Below are 17,966 nucleotides of genomic sequence, written 5' to 3' on the forward strand. Positions count from 1 at the left end.
ATAATAATAGAATATATTCTTATAACAGATCATACTCTCATATGTATTAACAATCATTTTGCTAAGAAAGATGGTAAAAACTTCTGGATTAGGATTAATATGTGATGGGAACTGAATATGTATGTTAAAAGAGGATGGCAAACCATATCAGCTGGTCGCTTTTTTCTCTTTACTTTCTGTAAATGCTTCATATAATAATAAATAATAAAATTATTTTAAAAAAAAGACTATCTGGCTTTGTGCAGGGTAGACATCAGTCTTACCAGGGAGCTTGGTCTTTCTCCTGTTCCTATCTGCTGCCAATAGCTGAATACTTCTTTGGTTTTGTTTGGCTTCTGTGATCCCTCCTTCCTGACTAATTTTTTGATTGCTGTTTTTATGACTTTTTTTGATAGCTCTGTTTTAAATTCTTAATGATTTGTATTTGAAAGGGAATGAGAAAGGCCTTGGTTCTGCTGGCTACTTATTGCTGAATGAATCAGCTAGAGGTCAATCATTCAAAAACAAAGATTATGAGTTTTGGTAACAAGCCTAAAACATATATATTTTATACTCTGCTCTGGTTTGGCTTCACTTGGAGTACTGTGTTCAGTTTTGGGCACCCCAATTGAAGAGGGATGCTGACAAACTGGAACATGTCCAGAGGAGGGCAACAAAGATGGTGAGGGGTTTGGAGACCAAGACATATGAAGAAAGGTTGGGGGAGCTTGGTCTGTTTAGCCTGGAGAGGAGACGACTGAGAGGGGATCTGATAACCATCTTCAAATATTTAAAAGGGTGCCATATGGAAGATGGAGCAGAATTGTTCTCTCTTGCCCCAGAGGGACAGACCAGAATCAATGGGATGAAATTAATTCAAAAGAAATTCCATCTAAGCATCCGGAAGAAGTTCCTGACAGTCAGAGTGGTTTCTCAGTGGAACAGGCTTCCTCAGGAGGTGGTGGGTTCTCCATTTTGGAAATTTTTAAACAGAAGCTAGATAGCCATCTGACAGAGGGGCTGATCCTGTGAAGGCGAAAGGGTGGCAGGTTACAGTAGATGAGCGATAGGGATATGAGTGTCCTGCATAGTGCAGGGGGTTGGACTAGATGACCCATGAGGTCCCTTCAAACTCTATTATTCTATGATTCTATATAGCATCTCAACTCATCACCCAACAAGTCAGATTTTACAAATATCTGGGAATACTATTCCAATCAAATGGCCATAGAAACTCCCATATATCACATATTTTCTTGAATGCCCAGAGAAGCTCAGGTGCCATTCAGAAATCCTTCTGGCACAAAGTTGGGCGTAATGTTCTTACAGCCCTTAAGCTGTTCAAGGCAAAGCCTCTAGCACAGATGATGTATGGGGCCCAATTGTGTATAAATGCCAAAATTTCCAGGCTAGAAAAGACACTGGCTAAATTTTTAAGATCCCTGCTCCAAGTACCAACCAGCATTTCCAACGCTGCAATCCGGGTGGAAACAGGAATGTATTCTATCCAGACCAGAATATGTAATGGATATGTACTGGTTAAAATTGTTTTTTTTTCCACAGAGGGTTTGCTTTATCTAATGATTCATTGGTTGTGCTGTAGATATCATAGAATCATACAATCATAGAGTTGGAAGGGGCCATACAGGCCATCTAGTCTAACCCCCTGCTCAATGCAGGATGAGCCCTAAGCATCCTAAAGCATCCAAGAAAAGTGTGTATCCAACCTTTGCTTGAAGACTTCCAGTGAGGGGGAGCTCACCACCTCCTTAGGCAGCCTATTCCACTGCTGAACTACTCTGACTGTGAAAAACTTTTTCTTGATATCAAGCCTATATCGTTGTACTTGAAGTTGAAACCCATTACTGCGTGTCCTCTCCTCTGCAGCCAGCAGAAACAGCATCCTGCCCTCCTCCAAGTGACAAGCTTTCAAATACTTAAAGAGGGCTATCATATCCCCTCTCAACCTCCTTTTCTCCAGGCTGAACATTCCCAAGTCCCTCAACCTATCTTCATAGGGCTTGGTTCCTTGGCCCCAGATCATCTTCGTCGCTCTCCTCTGTACCCTTTCAATTTTATCGACGTCCTTCTTGAAGTGAGGCCTCCAGAACTGCACACAGTACTCCAGGTGTGGTCTGACCAGTGCCGTATACAATGGGACTATGACATCCTGTGATTTTGATGTGATGCCTCTGTTGATACAGCCCAAAATGGCATTTGCCTTTTTTACCGCTGCATCACACTGCCTGCTCATGTTTAGTTTACACTCCACGAGTACCCCAAGGTCTCGTTCACACACAGTGCTACCTAGAAGCGTATCCCCCATCCAGTAGGCATGTTTTTCATTTTTCTGACCCAGATGCAGAACTTTACACTTATCTTTATTAAATTGCATCTTGTTCTCATCTGTCCATTTTTCCATTGTGTTCAGATCTCATTGAACTCTGTCTCTATCTTCCGGAGTATTTGCCATTCCTCCCAATTTGGTGTCATCTGCAAACTTGATGAGTAGTTCCTCCACCCCCTCATCTAGATCATTAATAAATATGTTAAAAAGTACCGGGCCGAGCAGCGAGCCTTGAGGTACCCCGCTACTCACCTCTCTCCAGTCTGATGAAACACCATTGACAACAACCCTTTGAGTGTGGTTCTCTAACCAATTCCGTATCCACCTAAATATCTGAAAATCCAAATTGCAGTCCTTCAACTTATCCATCATGGGGAACCTTGTCAAAAGCTTTACTAAAATCCAAGTAAATGACATCAACCGAATTTCCTTGATCCAGCAAACCTGTTACTTGGTCAAAAAGGAAACTAGGTTGGTCTGGCAGGACCTGTTGGAGACAAATCCATGCTGACTTCCTTGGATCACCAAATTGGCCTCCAGATGTTTGCAGTTCGCTCCCTTTAATATCTGCTTCATTCTCTTCCCCACAACAGAGGTCAGACTCACTGGTCTGTAGTTTCCTGGGTCATCCTTCCTCCCTTTTTTGAAGATCAGAATAACGTTTGCTCTTTTACAGTCCTCCGGGACATCTCCAGTCCTTAAAGAGGTTCCGAAGATGATGGACAAGGGCTGTTCAAGTTCTCTGGAAAGTTCTTTGAGTACTCTCGGGTGCATTTCATCCGGACCAGGGGATTTGAACTCATCCAGTGCAGCTAAATGCCTCTCGACAACCTCTCTATCCATGTTAACCTGCCACCCAGACACTATCCTTTGGCTACGGCCATCTCTAGATGTGCCTTAACCCTTTGACCTGTGGGAAAAAACAGAAGTAAAATAGGCACTAAGCCTTTCTGCTTTCTCTGCATCTTTCGTTAGAGTTTGTCCATCCGCACCCAACAGTGGACCTATTGCTTCCTTTACTTTACGTTTGCTCCTCACATAACTGAAAAATCTTTTCTTGTTACAATGGGCTTCCCTGGCCAATCTTAGCTCACTCTCAGCTTTGGCCTTTCTGATGATTGATCTACAGTGCCTAGTAACCTGTAGGTACTCTTCTTTAGAGCTCAGTCCTTCCCTCCATTTCCTGAACATTTTCCTTTTCTTTCTTAGTTCCTCTTGAAGTTCTCTGTTCATCCAAATAGGCTTCTTAGAGCTCCTGCAGTATTTTCGTCTTTCTGGGATAGTCATTGATTGAGCATGCAATAGCTCTTGTTTGAGTAGTGCCCACGCTTCACATGCTCCATTCCCTTCCAGCATTCTCGTCCATGGTATGACACTCATCATGTCTCTGAGTTTATTAAAGTTTGCCCTACGAAAGTCCAACATCCGCGTCTGGCTACAAGCTTCCTTGGCTCCCCATCTCAAAAGGAATTCTATGAGGACATGGTCACTTCCCCCTAGGGTCCCCACCTCCTTCACCTCATCCACCAACTCTTGCCTGTTGGTCAGTATTAAGTCCAGTATGGCTGAACCTCTTGTGGGCTCATCTACCATTTGATAAATGAAATTGTCAGCCAGGCAGGTCAGAAAGTTGCATGACTGAGGACGCTTCGCAGAGTTTGTTTCCCAGCACACATCTGGGAAATTGAAATCACCCATGATGACAAGGTCCTGCCGCTTGGATATTTTTTCAAGCTGCTCACAAAGTGCAGCATCCACATCCTCTCGTTGTTCAGGCGGTCGGTAGCAGACACCAACCACCACACTGTGTTCCCCTCGCTTATTTTCACCCAGATGCTTTCCACTGTAGATATGCTCTCCTTCACTAGAATTTCCTGACAGGTAAGCTCTTTCCTCACATACAGTGCCACTCCTCCACCTCTTCGATCTATTCTGTTTTTTTCTGAACAGTTCATATCCATCCACCATTACATTCCAGTCATGAGAATCATTTCACCAAGTTTCTGTGATGCCTACTAGAACATACCTTTCCATCAGCATGAGAAGTTCCAGCTCTTCCTTTTTATTGCCCATGCTTCGGGCGTTAGTATAAAGACATCTGAATCCTTTTACTTTTGGTTCCCTATGAGCTGGCCTTGCCGGTTGGGCTGCCTCCGATCGTTTTCCTTCCATACACTCCCTATGTTGATCGTCTCCTTCCCCTAGTGGCTTTAGTTTAAGGCTCTCCTGATGAATCTCCCCAGGTTCCTGCCAAACACATTCTTCCCAAGTTTCGATAAGTGCAGTCCATCAGGTGCTAGTAGGCCTTCCTCAAGAAAGCCTATCCCATGGTCCCAGAAACCAAATCTCTCCTGCCGGCACCAACTACGCAGCCAGTGATTCACCTCCATTATCTTCCTCTCCCGACGCATTCCTCTTCCCTTGACAGGCAAGACTGAAGAGAATACCACTTGTGCCCCCATTTGCCTGAGCTTCCTCCCCAGATCTTGATAGTCTTTTTAAATAGGAGCGATGGTATTCAGGGACATGTCATTCGTTCCCACATGGACCATCACAAATGGGTAGCGATCCGTAGATTTGAGGAGTTTGGGCAGCCGTTCTGAAACGTCTTTAATTTTCGCCCCTGGTAAGCAACACACCTCTCGGGTTAGGGGGTCGGGCCCAGCCACATGGCGATCCATTCCTCTTAGCAGGGAGTCTCCAATTACCAGTACTCTCCTTTTTTTTTTCTTCTCAACTCCATTTCCTTCTGTCCCCGTGGCCTCTTCCCTTTGTCTTAGACTTTGTTTTGGGACCTCTTCCCTTGTTGACCCTTGCACCTCCTCTGCAAGGGCCTGAAATCTATTCTGGAGCTCCAAAGGCCCCGAGAACTGTCTTGCCCTTCGCCGTTCAGTCTTTTTCCAAACTGCCTGCAGAGGCTCCCTATTGTGGTCAATCTCCTTATCCTCTTCAGGACTGGTTGTATTCTCTTTATTCCAAGTTGCAGAGCTCTGGACTCTGAACTCCTCCCCTTTCTTATCTACTCTTGGGGAAAATCTTTGCTCATATGGTTTATCAAAAGAGCTAATACTGTCTCTTGGTTTCAACTGAACAAAGGAGACGATAAAACAAAGAATCTTGGATATTCACCGCCAACTTCAATCAAGTAAAAAATCCACTTTTTCCAATGCTCCCACTTAATAATTTGAGGCCATTACCTTATTTATCTAATATTGCTTTCCTACATCATAGGAGATCACTTACGCTTCTACGATATAACATGTTTCCATCTGCTTTTAGGGAAGGCTAATTCAAAAAAACATTATTCAAAAAAATACCCTTTTGTAATTGTTTATACATCTGCCAGGATGGGAGCATTGTGACATCATAACATGTATTAGTCCAATGTAGGCTCTATAATCAATTCAGGAGAGAACTTATACCATCCCCACAGAATAAGTCCAACTTGGAAGCAATCAAAGACATGTCAGACAAACACAGAGAAATAACTTCTGTTGTGGCCAGATTTGATTGGAGGGCAATCAAAACAAGGAAGAGCTGGGTGGATTCAGAGCAACTTAGGTAGAGATAGTCTCAATTGCTTGAGATAATGCTTGTGAGTTTTATGTCATTTTTAATGTATATTGTAATTTGATTCCTGGTCTAGTACCATAATAAAGAGTATTTGATTTTATTTGATTTGGTTGATTTTAATGGTTTTAAAATATTTTTTCATGTATGTTTTAATTTGGTGGTCCTTGTGAGGGCAGAAAGTTGTGATACAATTTTGTAAAATAATAAATAATAAATTGGCTATGGTGCATACTCAGCATTGATGGACTCTGGGATTTAAAACCGCTGTTCCTTGTCTTTTGAAAGAATTACTTCTAAGACTAGGGGCAAAGCCCGTTGTATCCAAGAATACAACGGGCACTAGAGCTTGGCAGTGGGAAGAGGAAGGGGAGGAGTTGTCTAGTCTGTAAGGGCATGGGGTTGAATGTGTGTCTTGTGTGGGAGGTTGTGGTGGCATGGTGGCAAATGAGGCCATGGGTGTGGAGATATGGGTGTCAAGAACCTGTGGTGTGGAATGTTCGTTGATTGTGGGGGAGGACTGACCTTTGGGAATTGTGGCATAGTGGTTACAGATGAGCTTTCCAGAGCCATGTCCTCAGATATGTGAAGGGAAAATCAGACTGGAGACTCTTCTTAGGGGAAGATTACATGGCAAACAATTCCTCCCAGTTCTGCGTCATTTCCCTTCTTGTGTGAATTAGGCCACATTCACCAAAATGCCCCTCTGCCCTAATACACATGGGGTAGTCACAGTACACAGGTGTCCACCCTGTTCCTTCTTTTCCATTTTTTCACTGTTGATAAAATGTTATATGCCCACATACTTCTTTCATGGTTGCTCATTAGAAGAATGGATTTTTGTACTCTATTGCTTACTACCCAAAGGAGTCTCAAAGTGGTTTACAAACACCTTTTCCAGTTGTCTCCCCACAATAGCCAACCTGTGAGGGATGTGGGGCTGTGAGAGGTCTGAGGGAATGGGCTGCAGTGGCACAGCAGGCCTCAGGTGTCTCAAAGCATTTTCCAATCGTCTTCCCCTTCTCTCCCCATAGCAGACTCCCCATGAGGGAGGTGGGGTAGCGAGCCTCACAGGGAAGCTGGCAACCCTAAGAGGAAGACTGTCTGTGCACAGCAGTCTTGACCTTAGTAAGGTTTTTAATACTGTTTTTTTATTTGCCAGGCCAACCTTATTTGCCAGTTACTATTTCAGTTACGATGTGTCTCCAGACTTTTACTTGTTCTCTATTTAGTTTCAGGCTGTAAATATTTATTTAGATCTTCCTGCACTTTCCAGACTCACAGGACTGATGCTAGTCTGCCTGTCTATGCCCCAGAATACAAACAGTTGCTGGTAAGGGCTGGCCATAACCCATAGGCCAGGAGGGACACTCCTGCACCACTCCCTACCAACTGCAGGCAAAAATGGCTCCTTTGAAGGCTGGACTCTGAGGCATTGTACGATTTTGAAGTCCCACCTCCAAACCTCTAGGAATATTTCCAAACCAGGGGTAGCCAACCTCCAGGTGGGGCTTGGAGAGCTCCTGGAATTACAGCTCACCTGCAGAGTATAAAGATCAGCTCCCCAGGCAGAAAGGGCTACTTTGGACAGGGTTGTGGTGGAGAAGAAACATTTAAGGCCTCCCACACAGGTTGTTGTTGAATTGAAAGACTTGAGGCCTACTGCACAGGGTTGTTGTGCAGATGAAACAGGAGACAAAAGAGCCAGTTTCTTCTGCAGAATAATGCTGTGCAGTGACCTCAAATCTGCAGAGAGTTGCAAAGAAGAAAGACACATGGCTGTGTCTAACCCCTGGCCAGAGCAGTATTTTAAGTGGAAGGGGCTTTTCTGTGGCCTCCCTGTCAGGCAGCCGTTTGGCAGAAGGGCAAAGTTCCCCCGCCCTCAAAAGGAAGGTCTTCAGGCTCCCCTGTGTTGCTCTCTGAAGGAAAAGGTCTCCCTCCCCTCAGTCAGGGCCTATCAGACTGGGCTGGGTAAAGGGAATTTTGGTCTGTCCTGGTGAGGGGCCAATTGGAAGACGCTTTGCGCGCCTCCCCATTGGCCGCTTGGCCCTTGAGTGGCACTTGGCACTCCTTTTTTTTTTTTAATAGAGAATTTTTATTTTATTTTCCAGAGTTAAAAACAGTGAAATACATGCAATCTACATTATTAATACAGAAAAGGAGGGTTATGCTCTTCATTTGATACACTTAGTTCCCTGTTTTAATCCCCTTTGTATTATTTCCTTAAATAGTTCAGGTAAGGGCCCCATTGTTCTTGAAAGGCCTCTTCTGTTCTTCCGTTAACTATTAGTGTCAGTTTGGCCATCTTGGCAAAATCAGCTAGTTTATTCAGCCAGTCTTCTGTCGAGGGTAGTTCTTGCGTTTTCCATTTCTTGGCCAATTCTAGTCTTGCTGCCGTCGTCGCATAGAAGAAGAAGCTCTGTGTGTGGGTTGGGAGGCACTGCGGAAGAACACTTTAGTTCCCCGTTTCAATCTTAAAAAACCCTCTTCTCTTCATTTAAGATTATAAGACTGGCTACAATATTATAGACTTTTACCCAAAGCTTATAGACTTTTTATAGACTTTTTCACGTTTGCACCACATTTAAAAAGAGAAGTCTACTTTGTTACCATCATTTCAGCATTTGTTTACATAGTTTTTAACAATTTTAACAATCATATACAGTTTATACTTAGCGTGGTCCTAAAGCCCTCCACATTTCCACTAGGGAAAAGGGAAAAGGAAAAAATACAAGCCTGCTTAGTTGTACGGAAAGAAGAGAAACAAATATATGTTTATGGGTTGCTAAGGTTATTAAGTTATATAAGTGTACATTGTTAATACCAAAAATGATAAAATGGAGTCTTCATTAGTTAGTAGAATAAATTCTTCGTTAGTTACATTTACACCTCCTCAGTTAGGAACCTCCTTTTAGTTATGCTTTAAGTTTAGGCTGAAAGTCACTACAGAGATATATTAGATAATTCAAATTCAGCTATCATAGGAAATCTAAAACCCCACACTTACATGATAGTATAAACCCATTCCATTAGGTGTCTCCTTTTAGTTATTCTTTGATTTTGGGTTGGTAGACACTACAAAATTAGATTTAATAATACAAATTCAGCTTGCTTAGAAGATCTTAGACCCCAGATTAGCTTCTTAACTAGTTATATTGCCTATATAGCTACGGAAGGGAGGGAAAAGAGGAAAAGAATTTCAACCACTGTGTCACATTTCCGTTCCCCAAGCTTCTTAAGGGGGTCTCATATCGAGGCTTGTTACGTCTTGTGGCTCCCATTGAATAATGTTCTGTCCAGTTGGTCTTTGGCTTGGAGAGTACAGTTGTAGTCTTTCCCTCGGAGTATACATCGATAAATCTTGGAACAGTTGTACCTCTTGGACTCCAATATAAGTACAGATGTTTTTCCAAGAAGCTCCTTTCAGTCGATTGCTTTCACCGCAGATCCATATGTCTTTTAATTGATTCTTGTGTACTGTTGCTTTGGAGTGGCTGTATATCTTCTTAGGTAGGGTGTCCTTATCTGAACTGCAAGACTCTGACATCCCCTTTTCCATCTCCATAATTTCAGATTCCTCTTCTGCTGGTAATTTTCCACCTCGTTTAGAGCTATCATCAGCCACTACTGTTGGTTCATCATTCCTGTTGGAAACTTCTTCCTTAATGCCTTTAAACTCCATGAGCATATTTTTAAGCAAGCCATCTGTAAATTCTTTCAGGTCTTGGGTTTGTTTCTTTAGAAGATATGCAAATTCTTTAAGCGTAAACATGTTCCAGGCTTAGAATTTTGTTAGACTTAGGCAATTTTGCATATGTTGTTTCCAAAATATATTTGCAATTTTGCAAGTAACCAGTAGAGGTCCTGCAGAGTCCTAACGAAAGCAACAGTCTGTTTTGATGTTAAAGCAATGTCTCTGGAACTTAGTTCTCGCGAGATCTTTCCAGCCATGGGTCTTATCTCTCTTATCTTCGAAAACCAAAACAGATGCAATAAGAGCTGTTACTTATTAGTTTGAGTTAATTTAAGTCCTTCTTCTACTTAGAAAAGAAAATTAGCCTGCCTCATATTGAGGTGGCTTCAAGCAGAGCCAGAAACGGGGGAAAAAGTAGAGACGGAGAAGCGGAGGAGCACTTGCATCTCTGCGTTGATTAATGACTTAATATCTTGGAATTTGGCAGATGTCCACCCCCTCCGTTCTAAACATTCATTTGCAATGAATCGTAATAGAGGATCAAAGTAGATTCACTTATCTTCCTGTCACTCTAGCTTGCTTGAATTAGAAAGCAGCTTTCCACGCCGGGAGTTTATTCCAGGGAAGAGGGTGCCGGGGGAAGCCCCACTCACTGTTTGTAGGCTCGATCTGATGTCTGCCAGATGTTTTCACTCCGGAGTTGTGGTGAGTCGAAGGTCTTGCAGGGAGGTACCCAATTAGCTTTGAAGATTAAAATAAGCTTTGTAGATTGCAGAATTGAAAAAGAAGGAAAAGGAGGAAAAGATTTTAAAATGGCGGACGGCGCTTGCTGGACCCTGTGCACACTGAGCTTACGTTCCAGTGGGAGATTAATTTCCCTGCGGAACAGAGAGGCCCCAGAGATTCACAAGGAATTCCTGAGAAGATTGTGGGTGGGTTGGCGTACCCAAAACCCGATTCTGTCAATCACAGCAGCGATTGACCCTCAGTGGAACAGGAGCTCGAAGTATTCGAGCTATCCAGGCACTTGGCACTCCTGATTCGCCCCTCTGAGTTTTTATCACGGACAGAGCCTGCCCTAACTCCTCCCCAATAGCCCTTAGGGCTTTATTTAACTGCAGTAGCGGTTGAAGATGAGCATTGGGAGGGTCTTAACAGACCAAATCCATTCCTTCCACTGTGGAACTGTTCTGGGGCAATCAGGCCAAGAGACTCAACATGCTGAAGAGTCTCTCTTATAACTGCCTACCTTTCCTCTCCCCGTAACAGACACCCTGTGAGGCAGGTGTGATTGAGAGAGCTCTGAGAGAACTGTGACTGGCCCAAAGTCACCCAGCTGGCTTAATGAGAAGGAGAAGTGGGGGAAATCCAACCCAGTTGTTCAGATTAGAAGCCTCTGCTCTTAACCACTACACCAAGTTAACTCTCACCAAGCAGAAGCATTGGTGCTGATCTGGCATTGGTCTGAATTTGTATCAACAAGTAAATTAAAACAATGCAGTACTGCGATACTTGACCCAATGAAATACATCTCCTGAATTTAGGGGAAGAGCAAATAGCCCATTGATGAGAGTCCATTAGCACAAAAAGATTGGATCCTCCATCTTTGATCTGCAGGCCCATCTCTTTGCCCTGAGTCACTTCTTTTGAAGATGCGGGGACTAGGAAAACCAACATCATGCACAATACTGGTGTATCTGGAGTATCTCTCTTCTTCTGTCTGCCTTTTGGTGTTAGCAATAACTGCATGTAATAATTATGAGAATGGAATTTCTGTCATTCCTGGCTCAGAGTGATTTGATGACAGGGATGTGAGAATTGCTATGTCCCTGCTTTCCTGAATGCTGAGAATTTTAAAAGAGATATTTAGAGGTGAGCATCTACTTACTTGCTAAAGTATTTGTTCTTACAGTTTAGTTTTAATTTTTGTAGTTAATTAATATTTTGATATGTGATGCCCTCAGTACGTTACCAAGACTTTTCAACATTTCTCAGATAACTCTCTAACGATTCTGCAGGTTCTTACATATTTTTGGAAGTGTTTGATTTTTAAAAGTCTTGCAAGATGACAATGCCATGTGACATTTTAAAAAGAGGAGCAGTTCAAATTGTATTAATTTGGCATCACGCCTTGCTCAGTATGTCTTTCATGAGATGGAGATTACAGAGAGGGAGTTGTGTTAGTCTGTAACAGCGAAATAAAACAGGAGTCTGGTGGCACCTTAAAACTAACCAAATTGCCTACAGCAGAAAGTTTTGAGAGTTTTCATAGAATCATAGAGTTGGATGGGGCCATAGAGGCCATCTAGTCCAACCCCCTGCTCAACGCAGGATCAGCCCAAAGCATCCTAAAGCATCCAAGAAAAGTGTGTATCCAACCTTTGCTTGAAGACTTCCAGTGAGGGGGCGCTCACCACCTCCTTAGGCAGCCTATTCCACGGCTGAACTACTCTGACTGTGAAAAACTTTTTCCTGATATCTAGCCTATATCGTTGTACTTGAAGTTTAAACCCATTACTGCATGTCCTCTCCTCTGCAGCTAACAGAAACAGCATCCTGCCCTCCTCCAAGTAACAACCTTTCAAATACTTAAAGAGGGCTATCATGGCTATCTCAACCTCCTTTTCTCCAGGCTGAACATTCCCATGTCCCTCAACCTATCTTCATAGGGCTTGGTCCCTTGGCCCCAGATCATCTTTGTCGCTCTCCTCTGTACCCTTTCAATTTTATCTACGTCCTTCTTGAAGTGAGGCCTCCAGAACTGCACACAGTACTCCAGGTGTGGTCTGACCAGTGCCGTATAAAATGGGACTATGACATCTTGTGATTTTGATGTGATGCCCCTGTTGATAAAGCCCAAAATGGCATTTGCCTTTTTTACCGCTGCATCACACTGCCTGCTCATGTTTAGTTTACAATCCACAAGTACCCCAAGATCTCGTTCACACACAGTGTTACCTAGAAGCGTATCCCCCATCCAGTAGGCATGCTTTTCATTTTTCTGACCCAGATGCAGAACTTTACACTTATCTTTATGAAATTGCATCTTGTTCTCATTTGCCCATTTTTCCATTGTGTTCAGATCTCATTGAACTCTGTCTCTATCTTCCGGAGTATTTGCCAGTCCTCCCAATTTGGTGTCATCTGCAAACTTGATGAGTAGTCCCTCCTCCCCCTCATTTAGATCATTCATAAATATGTTTAAAAGTACCGGACCGAGCACCGAGCCCTGAGGTACCACGCTACTCACCTCTCTCCAGTCTGATGAAACAACATTGACAACAACTCTTTGAGTGCGGTTCTCTAACCAATTCCCTATCCACTTAACTATCTGAAAATCCAGATTGCAGTCCTTCAGTTTATCCATCAGAACATCATGGGGAACCTTGTCAAAAGCTTTACTAAAATCCAAGTAAATGACATCAACCGAATTTTCCCGATCCAGCAAACCTGTTACTTGGTCAAAAAAGGAAATCAGGTTGGTCTGGCAGGACCTGTTGGAGACAAATCCATGCTGACTTTCTTGGGTCACCAATTTGTCCTCCAGATGTTTGCAGATCGCTCCCTTTAATATCTGCTCCATTATCTTCCCCACAGCTGGGGTTAGACTCACTGGTCTGTAGTTTCCCGGGTCACCCTTCCTCCCTTTTTTGAAGATCGGAATAACGTTTGCTCTCTTCCAGTCCTCCGGGACATCTCCAGTCCTTAAAGAGGTCCCGAAGAGGATGGACAAGGGCTGTGCAAGTTCTCTGGAAAGTTCTTTGAGCACTCTCGGGTGCATTTCATCCGGACCAGGGGATTTGAACTCATCCAGTGCAGCTAAATGCCTCTCGACAACCTCTCTATCCATGTCAACCTGCCACCCAGACACTATCCTTTGGCTACTGCCCATTTTCAAATGCATAAGAGTGTAAATCCAATCAAGCTCCACTTTATATTCACAACATTTTGTATTTTATCCTTAACACTTTGCTTACCTTATATTTGAGAAACAGCCTCCTTGGCGGATACTGTCCAGGGCCTGTCTGGGCTATCCGGACTTGACCTCCTGTCCCCGCAGGCCTATCAGAAGGTGCACAGCATGCTTTGAGCCTTCTGATTGGCCAGCCCTACTCAGGCCCACCCTCCACAAACCCAGCAATGGCACGTACCTTCATTCTGCTGTTGGACATTGTCAGGGATGGAAGTGGGCTTCTGGGAGCCTCCCAGGAACATCAGGCTCCTGCCAGCCTCAGAGGCTTCGCCCAGCCGGCACAGCCCTTAAGCCCCGGGGGGGGGGGGGGGCAAAGGAATTGTATGGCTCCGTGTTTCTGTGTGTGTGTGTGTGTGTGTGTGAGAGAGAGAAGGCAACACACACACACACGCTGCCTGCCTCAGGGCTTCTGCGCCTTCCCTCTCTGCCCAATTTTAAATGTGGATATGTTTGTGTTTGTGTGTGTGAGAGAGGGAAAGACACAGATAAGGCAGCTAACTCCCCCCCCCCCTTCAGGCCTGCTGTGAAGGAGCCTCTAACAGCCTCTAACTGAGATGAGGGAGGCGTTTCTGAGACCAATGCACAGACCAAGGGGAGTCTGTGAGGATTCTTGTGCTTTGTTTGTTTTAGGGGGGGGGGGAGCCCTTACATGTTTCTTCTCCACAACAACCCTGTCCAAACTCCAAAGCAGCCCTTTCTGCCTGGGGAGCTGTTCTTTATACTCTGCAAATGAGCTCTTCCAGGAGCTCTCCAAGCCCCACCTGGACGTTGGTTATTCCTGGGTTGGAAATATTCCTGGAGGTTTAGAGATGAGACTTCAGCCTAACTTCATGAGGATGAGCTGTACTTTCAGGGGATTCTCAGACACCACTGGAGGTTGGCATCCCTAAACCTTAGGGGGATACAATGCTACATAAGCATACCTCCAAAGCAGTCATTTTTGCCTGGGGAGTTGATCTTTATAGTCTGGAGATGAGCAGCAATTCCAGGAGATCTCCAGGCCCCACCTGGAGGTTGGCTGTCCCTGGTCTGAACCTTGGTTTGTCCTGGAAGTGGGGCCTCAAAAGTGTGTAATGCCCCCACAGCTACCTAGCACTCCCTGACCTATTTCAGGTCAAGAAAACATTGCAGAGAGGAGGTAGGGTTGCCAGATTGGTGTAGGTTCATGTTCTGGAATTCCACACTACCTCTAGGTGTGCATAAACCTGACTAGGGTCAAGACTGCTGTGCACAGAGAGACTTCCAGTCAGGAACCAAGCGGTTGAGACCCCAGAGATCCTTGCCACAGACATCATTCTTGGGCTTCAGTAAACGTCTTTATTTGGAGAATCAGGACAAGGATCAGCACATCACATAAGCTCTTAGAAAGGAATCTTGACAGAGATGCTGGGCAAGGGGGGTGCAAAGCAGATATAACTTTGGGCTGCATTTGGCAGGAACATTGCTTCACACAGAAAGCAATACAGTTTTCTTTTGATCTACACTGGTGTTTAGACTAAGTTCTGAGCAATAACAGCCTTGAAATAAGAAAGTAAGAACTGGACGAGCCTTTGAAATGCAGGCAAGAGATGAGGGGAGGGGTTCTCTCGAGTGGGTTAGGAAAGGTGCCACAACTCAGTGGGAGATCCAGAAGCAATAAAGCAAAACACAACAGGAGATGAGAAGGTGAGAACTACGGGTCAGGAACTAGGGGTTCATGACACCTCCTCTTAGGGTTGCCATCTTCCAAATGAGGCTCTCTACCCCAACTCCCTCACAGGGAGTCTGCTATGGGTAGAGGGAGGGAAGGCTTTGAGACACCTTAGGTGGGGCCTGGGTGACTGCAGGCCATTCCCAGTTCTCTCAGACCTTTCGCAGCTCCACGTCCCTCACAGGTTGTCTATTGTAGGGAGACGAAGGGAAAAGGTGTTTGTAAACAGCTTTGAGACTCCTCTGGGTAGTAAACGGCAGGGTACAAAAATCCAGCTCTTCTTCTTCTAAGGAGCAACCGGGAAAGAAGCATTTTATCAACAGTCCTTACAGACTGGACAACTCCTCCCCTTCCTCTTCCCAACACCGAGCTCTAGCACCTGTTGTATTCCTGGATACAACTGGCTTTGCCCCTAGCTTGTATACATATTGTATTTTAGGAGACTATTGTAATAACGTAAACTAAGATTTTTATTTCTTCTAAATTTTTAATATCTTTTATGTTTTACCCACCCTGAGCCTTCAGAGAAAGTTGGGTTAGAAATACAATAAATAAAATGAACAGAAAGGGGAAATGTTAGAAATGTCAAAACAAGGTCTGATCCAAAGAACATGCAAATAGTGCTAAGGTGTATGACGATGTAGCCATAAAGACTGCAGATCTCAGGTCCTTGCTAATTCTGTTGGAGGGATTTAAATTTCTTGATGAATATTAATTTTGCAATTTCTCTTTGGAGTTATTTGAAGGAGAATGATGACTTTTCAGAGCACTGACAGAACATTCTGTAGATGGAAATGTTGGTTTCTCTGAGTATAATGCTTTGTCACTTTTGCATAAGGACAAGCCTATAGATCCACTGTAGAGACCAGAAGGCCATTGTTACTACATGATGACACAGATAACATAGAATGAGCCAGAGGATAAAACAGAGAGGGAGTGGATATCATTAGATCCTGTGAGGATCTTCAGTTACCCTGAAAAACAAACTCTTGATTTGAAGCAAAATAGTTCATTTATTAAGAAAGCACTCTCGACAAGGTATTGTTGAAACTGAGGCAAAAAAGTACAGGTACTCTGACCCTGCCCTCCCCCCCCCCCAGTAGGAAGCCAGAGAAAGCGGGAGAACATCAACTATTCAAAACACCCAGGTAGAGGTTCCAAGGTTCTGGAGCGTGGAGAAGGAAATTAATCAGGTAAGGGTAAGAGGGACTGGGAGGGAAGGAATGTAGGAAGGAGCATCAGGGCAATAGATAACATGGGGTGATAAAACATAATAAAACATGACCCTATAGGGCTAACCTTCTACATCTCTAGATATATAAACATTACTAAATAATGGCAGAAACAACAGGATTCTGAGATACCACTGCTTCAAGATTAACCTCCAGCAACAATGGATGATGGGGAAGGTTTCAGGGGGTAGGCTGAGTGGAAGTCCAAGACCAGCCTGGGTGCCTAAACATGAACAGCATCCCCCCTCTCCTGATCCCCCATGGGAAACTCCTTCCAATCCACAGGATTCTGGAGTTTGCCTTGGTGCATCCTGGAGTCTAAGATCTGCTTGACTTCATGTTCTTGACTTCATCCTGCTCCACAAACACTTCATGTTCCTCCACAAACACTGGAATTTGAGCGTCAGGACCAGAATGTCATTTGTCTGGTTCAGGAGCTACAATGAAACACAGGATGGATGGCTCCCATCATAGAATTGCCTGAGTTTACATGGTGTCAGTGAAGGTGTCTAAGTGTGGTGCAGACTCTGATACCTTAATTTGTCTCTTTATTAGATAGTGAGTTGTTTTAGTTCAGGAGGCTATCTGTAGGCAAGGAAAGGTCTGCTACCCAAGGCTTGTGGGTGTGTGAGAGCGATCATTATCAAAGATCTTCAGCCTATTCTGGATAATATGCTGGACTGATCTGACCATCAGTGGTGGTATAGAATCATAGTGTTATTTTATCTCCTTTGCATCACTCTCATAGCTGGTTGTTTCTGGGTACTATTCTGATTTTGTTTATCTGTTTCTTTATGAAGAGGTTATTGTAAGACCTGCCAGTTCAAACTTAAGATAACTATTTCACCCTTGGAACTATGGGATCTGTTACAGACACTGGATCTCCATCTAGTAGTATGGCATTGCTTTTTGTCCCACCTGCCATACCTGGAGGGTTCCCACCTGACTAATTTCTTTGCAGAATTATGGAGGGAAGCAGAATCTTCTTCATTGGGGCTGAGAAGAGTTGTGTCTGCTGCTTTGTACAGTTTTAAAAGGCCAGAGGAAAATGAAATACAGTTGTAAGCATCTCTGTGCAGTCTTCACCATTTTCCTCTTTCTGTCCTCCTCAGTTTATGAAGAACCAGAAGACCCAAGCAGCCGATCCTTTTTCTCCGAAATTATTTCTTCTGTGTCAGATGTCAAATTCAGCCACAATGGCCGATATATGTTAGCAAGAGATTACCTCACTGTCAAAGTTTGGGATCTGAATATGGAAACAAGGCCTGTAGAAACATATCAGGTGTGTGGTGTTTGTTTTTTTGAGTTGGAATGTTCTATGACTGTTGCAGTTGCACAGATATTTTAAACACATTACAATAATTGTTGATTGTGAGAACAATTAACACTGGTACAATTTAATATATGCGTTTTCCATTTTTAGAACTGTTCTTTTCTGTTGCTCAAAGCCGTTAGTATGAATATCTGAACATAAAACAGGA

General features: G+C 43.8%; 1 protein-coding gene across 7 annotated transcripts in view; it reads left to right on the forward strand.

Moving 5' to 3' along the window:
* The window catches only part of PPP2R2C (protein phosphatase 2 regulatory subunit Bgamma), a 208,899-nt gene that overhangs the window by 164,901 nt on the left and 26,032 nt on the right, over positions 1-17,966 (forward strand). For all 7 annotated transcript variants that reach the window (XM_077301538.1, XM_077301541.1, XM_077301540.1 and 4 more), the window contains one exon: positions 17,598-17,767. In XM_077301538.1, coding sequence (XP_077157653.1) covers positions 17,598-17,767 — 170 coding nt within the window. The remainder of the gene's footprint in view (positions 1-17,597; positions 17,768-17,966) is intronic.

Source organism: Paroedura picta, chromosome 10 (assembly GCF_049243985.1).
Source record: "Paroedura picta isolate Pp20150507F chromosome 10, Ppicta_v3.0, whole genome shotgun sequence".
In the NCBI taxonomy this organism is placed as follows: Eukaryota; Metazoa; Chordata; class Lepidosauria; order Squamata; family Gekkonidae; genus Paroedura; species Paroedura picta.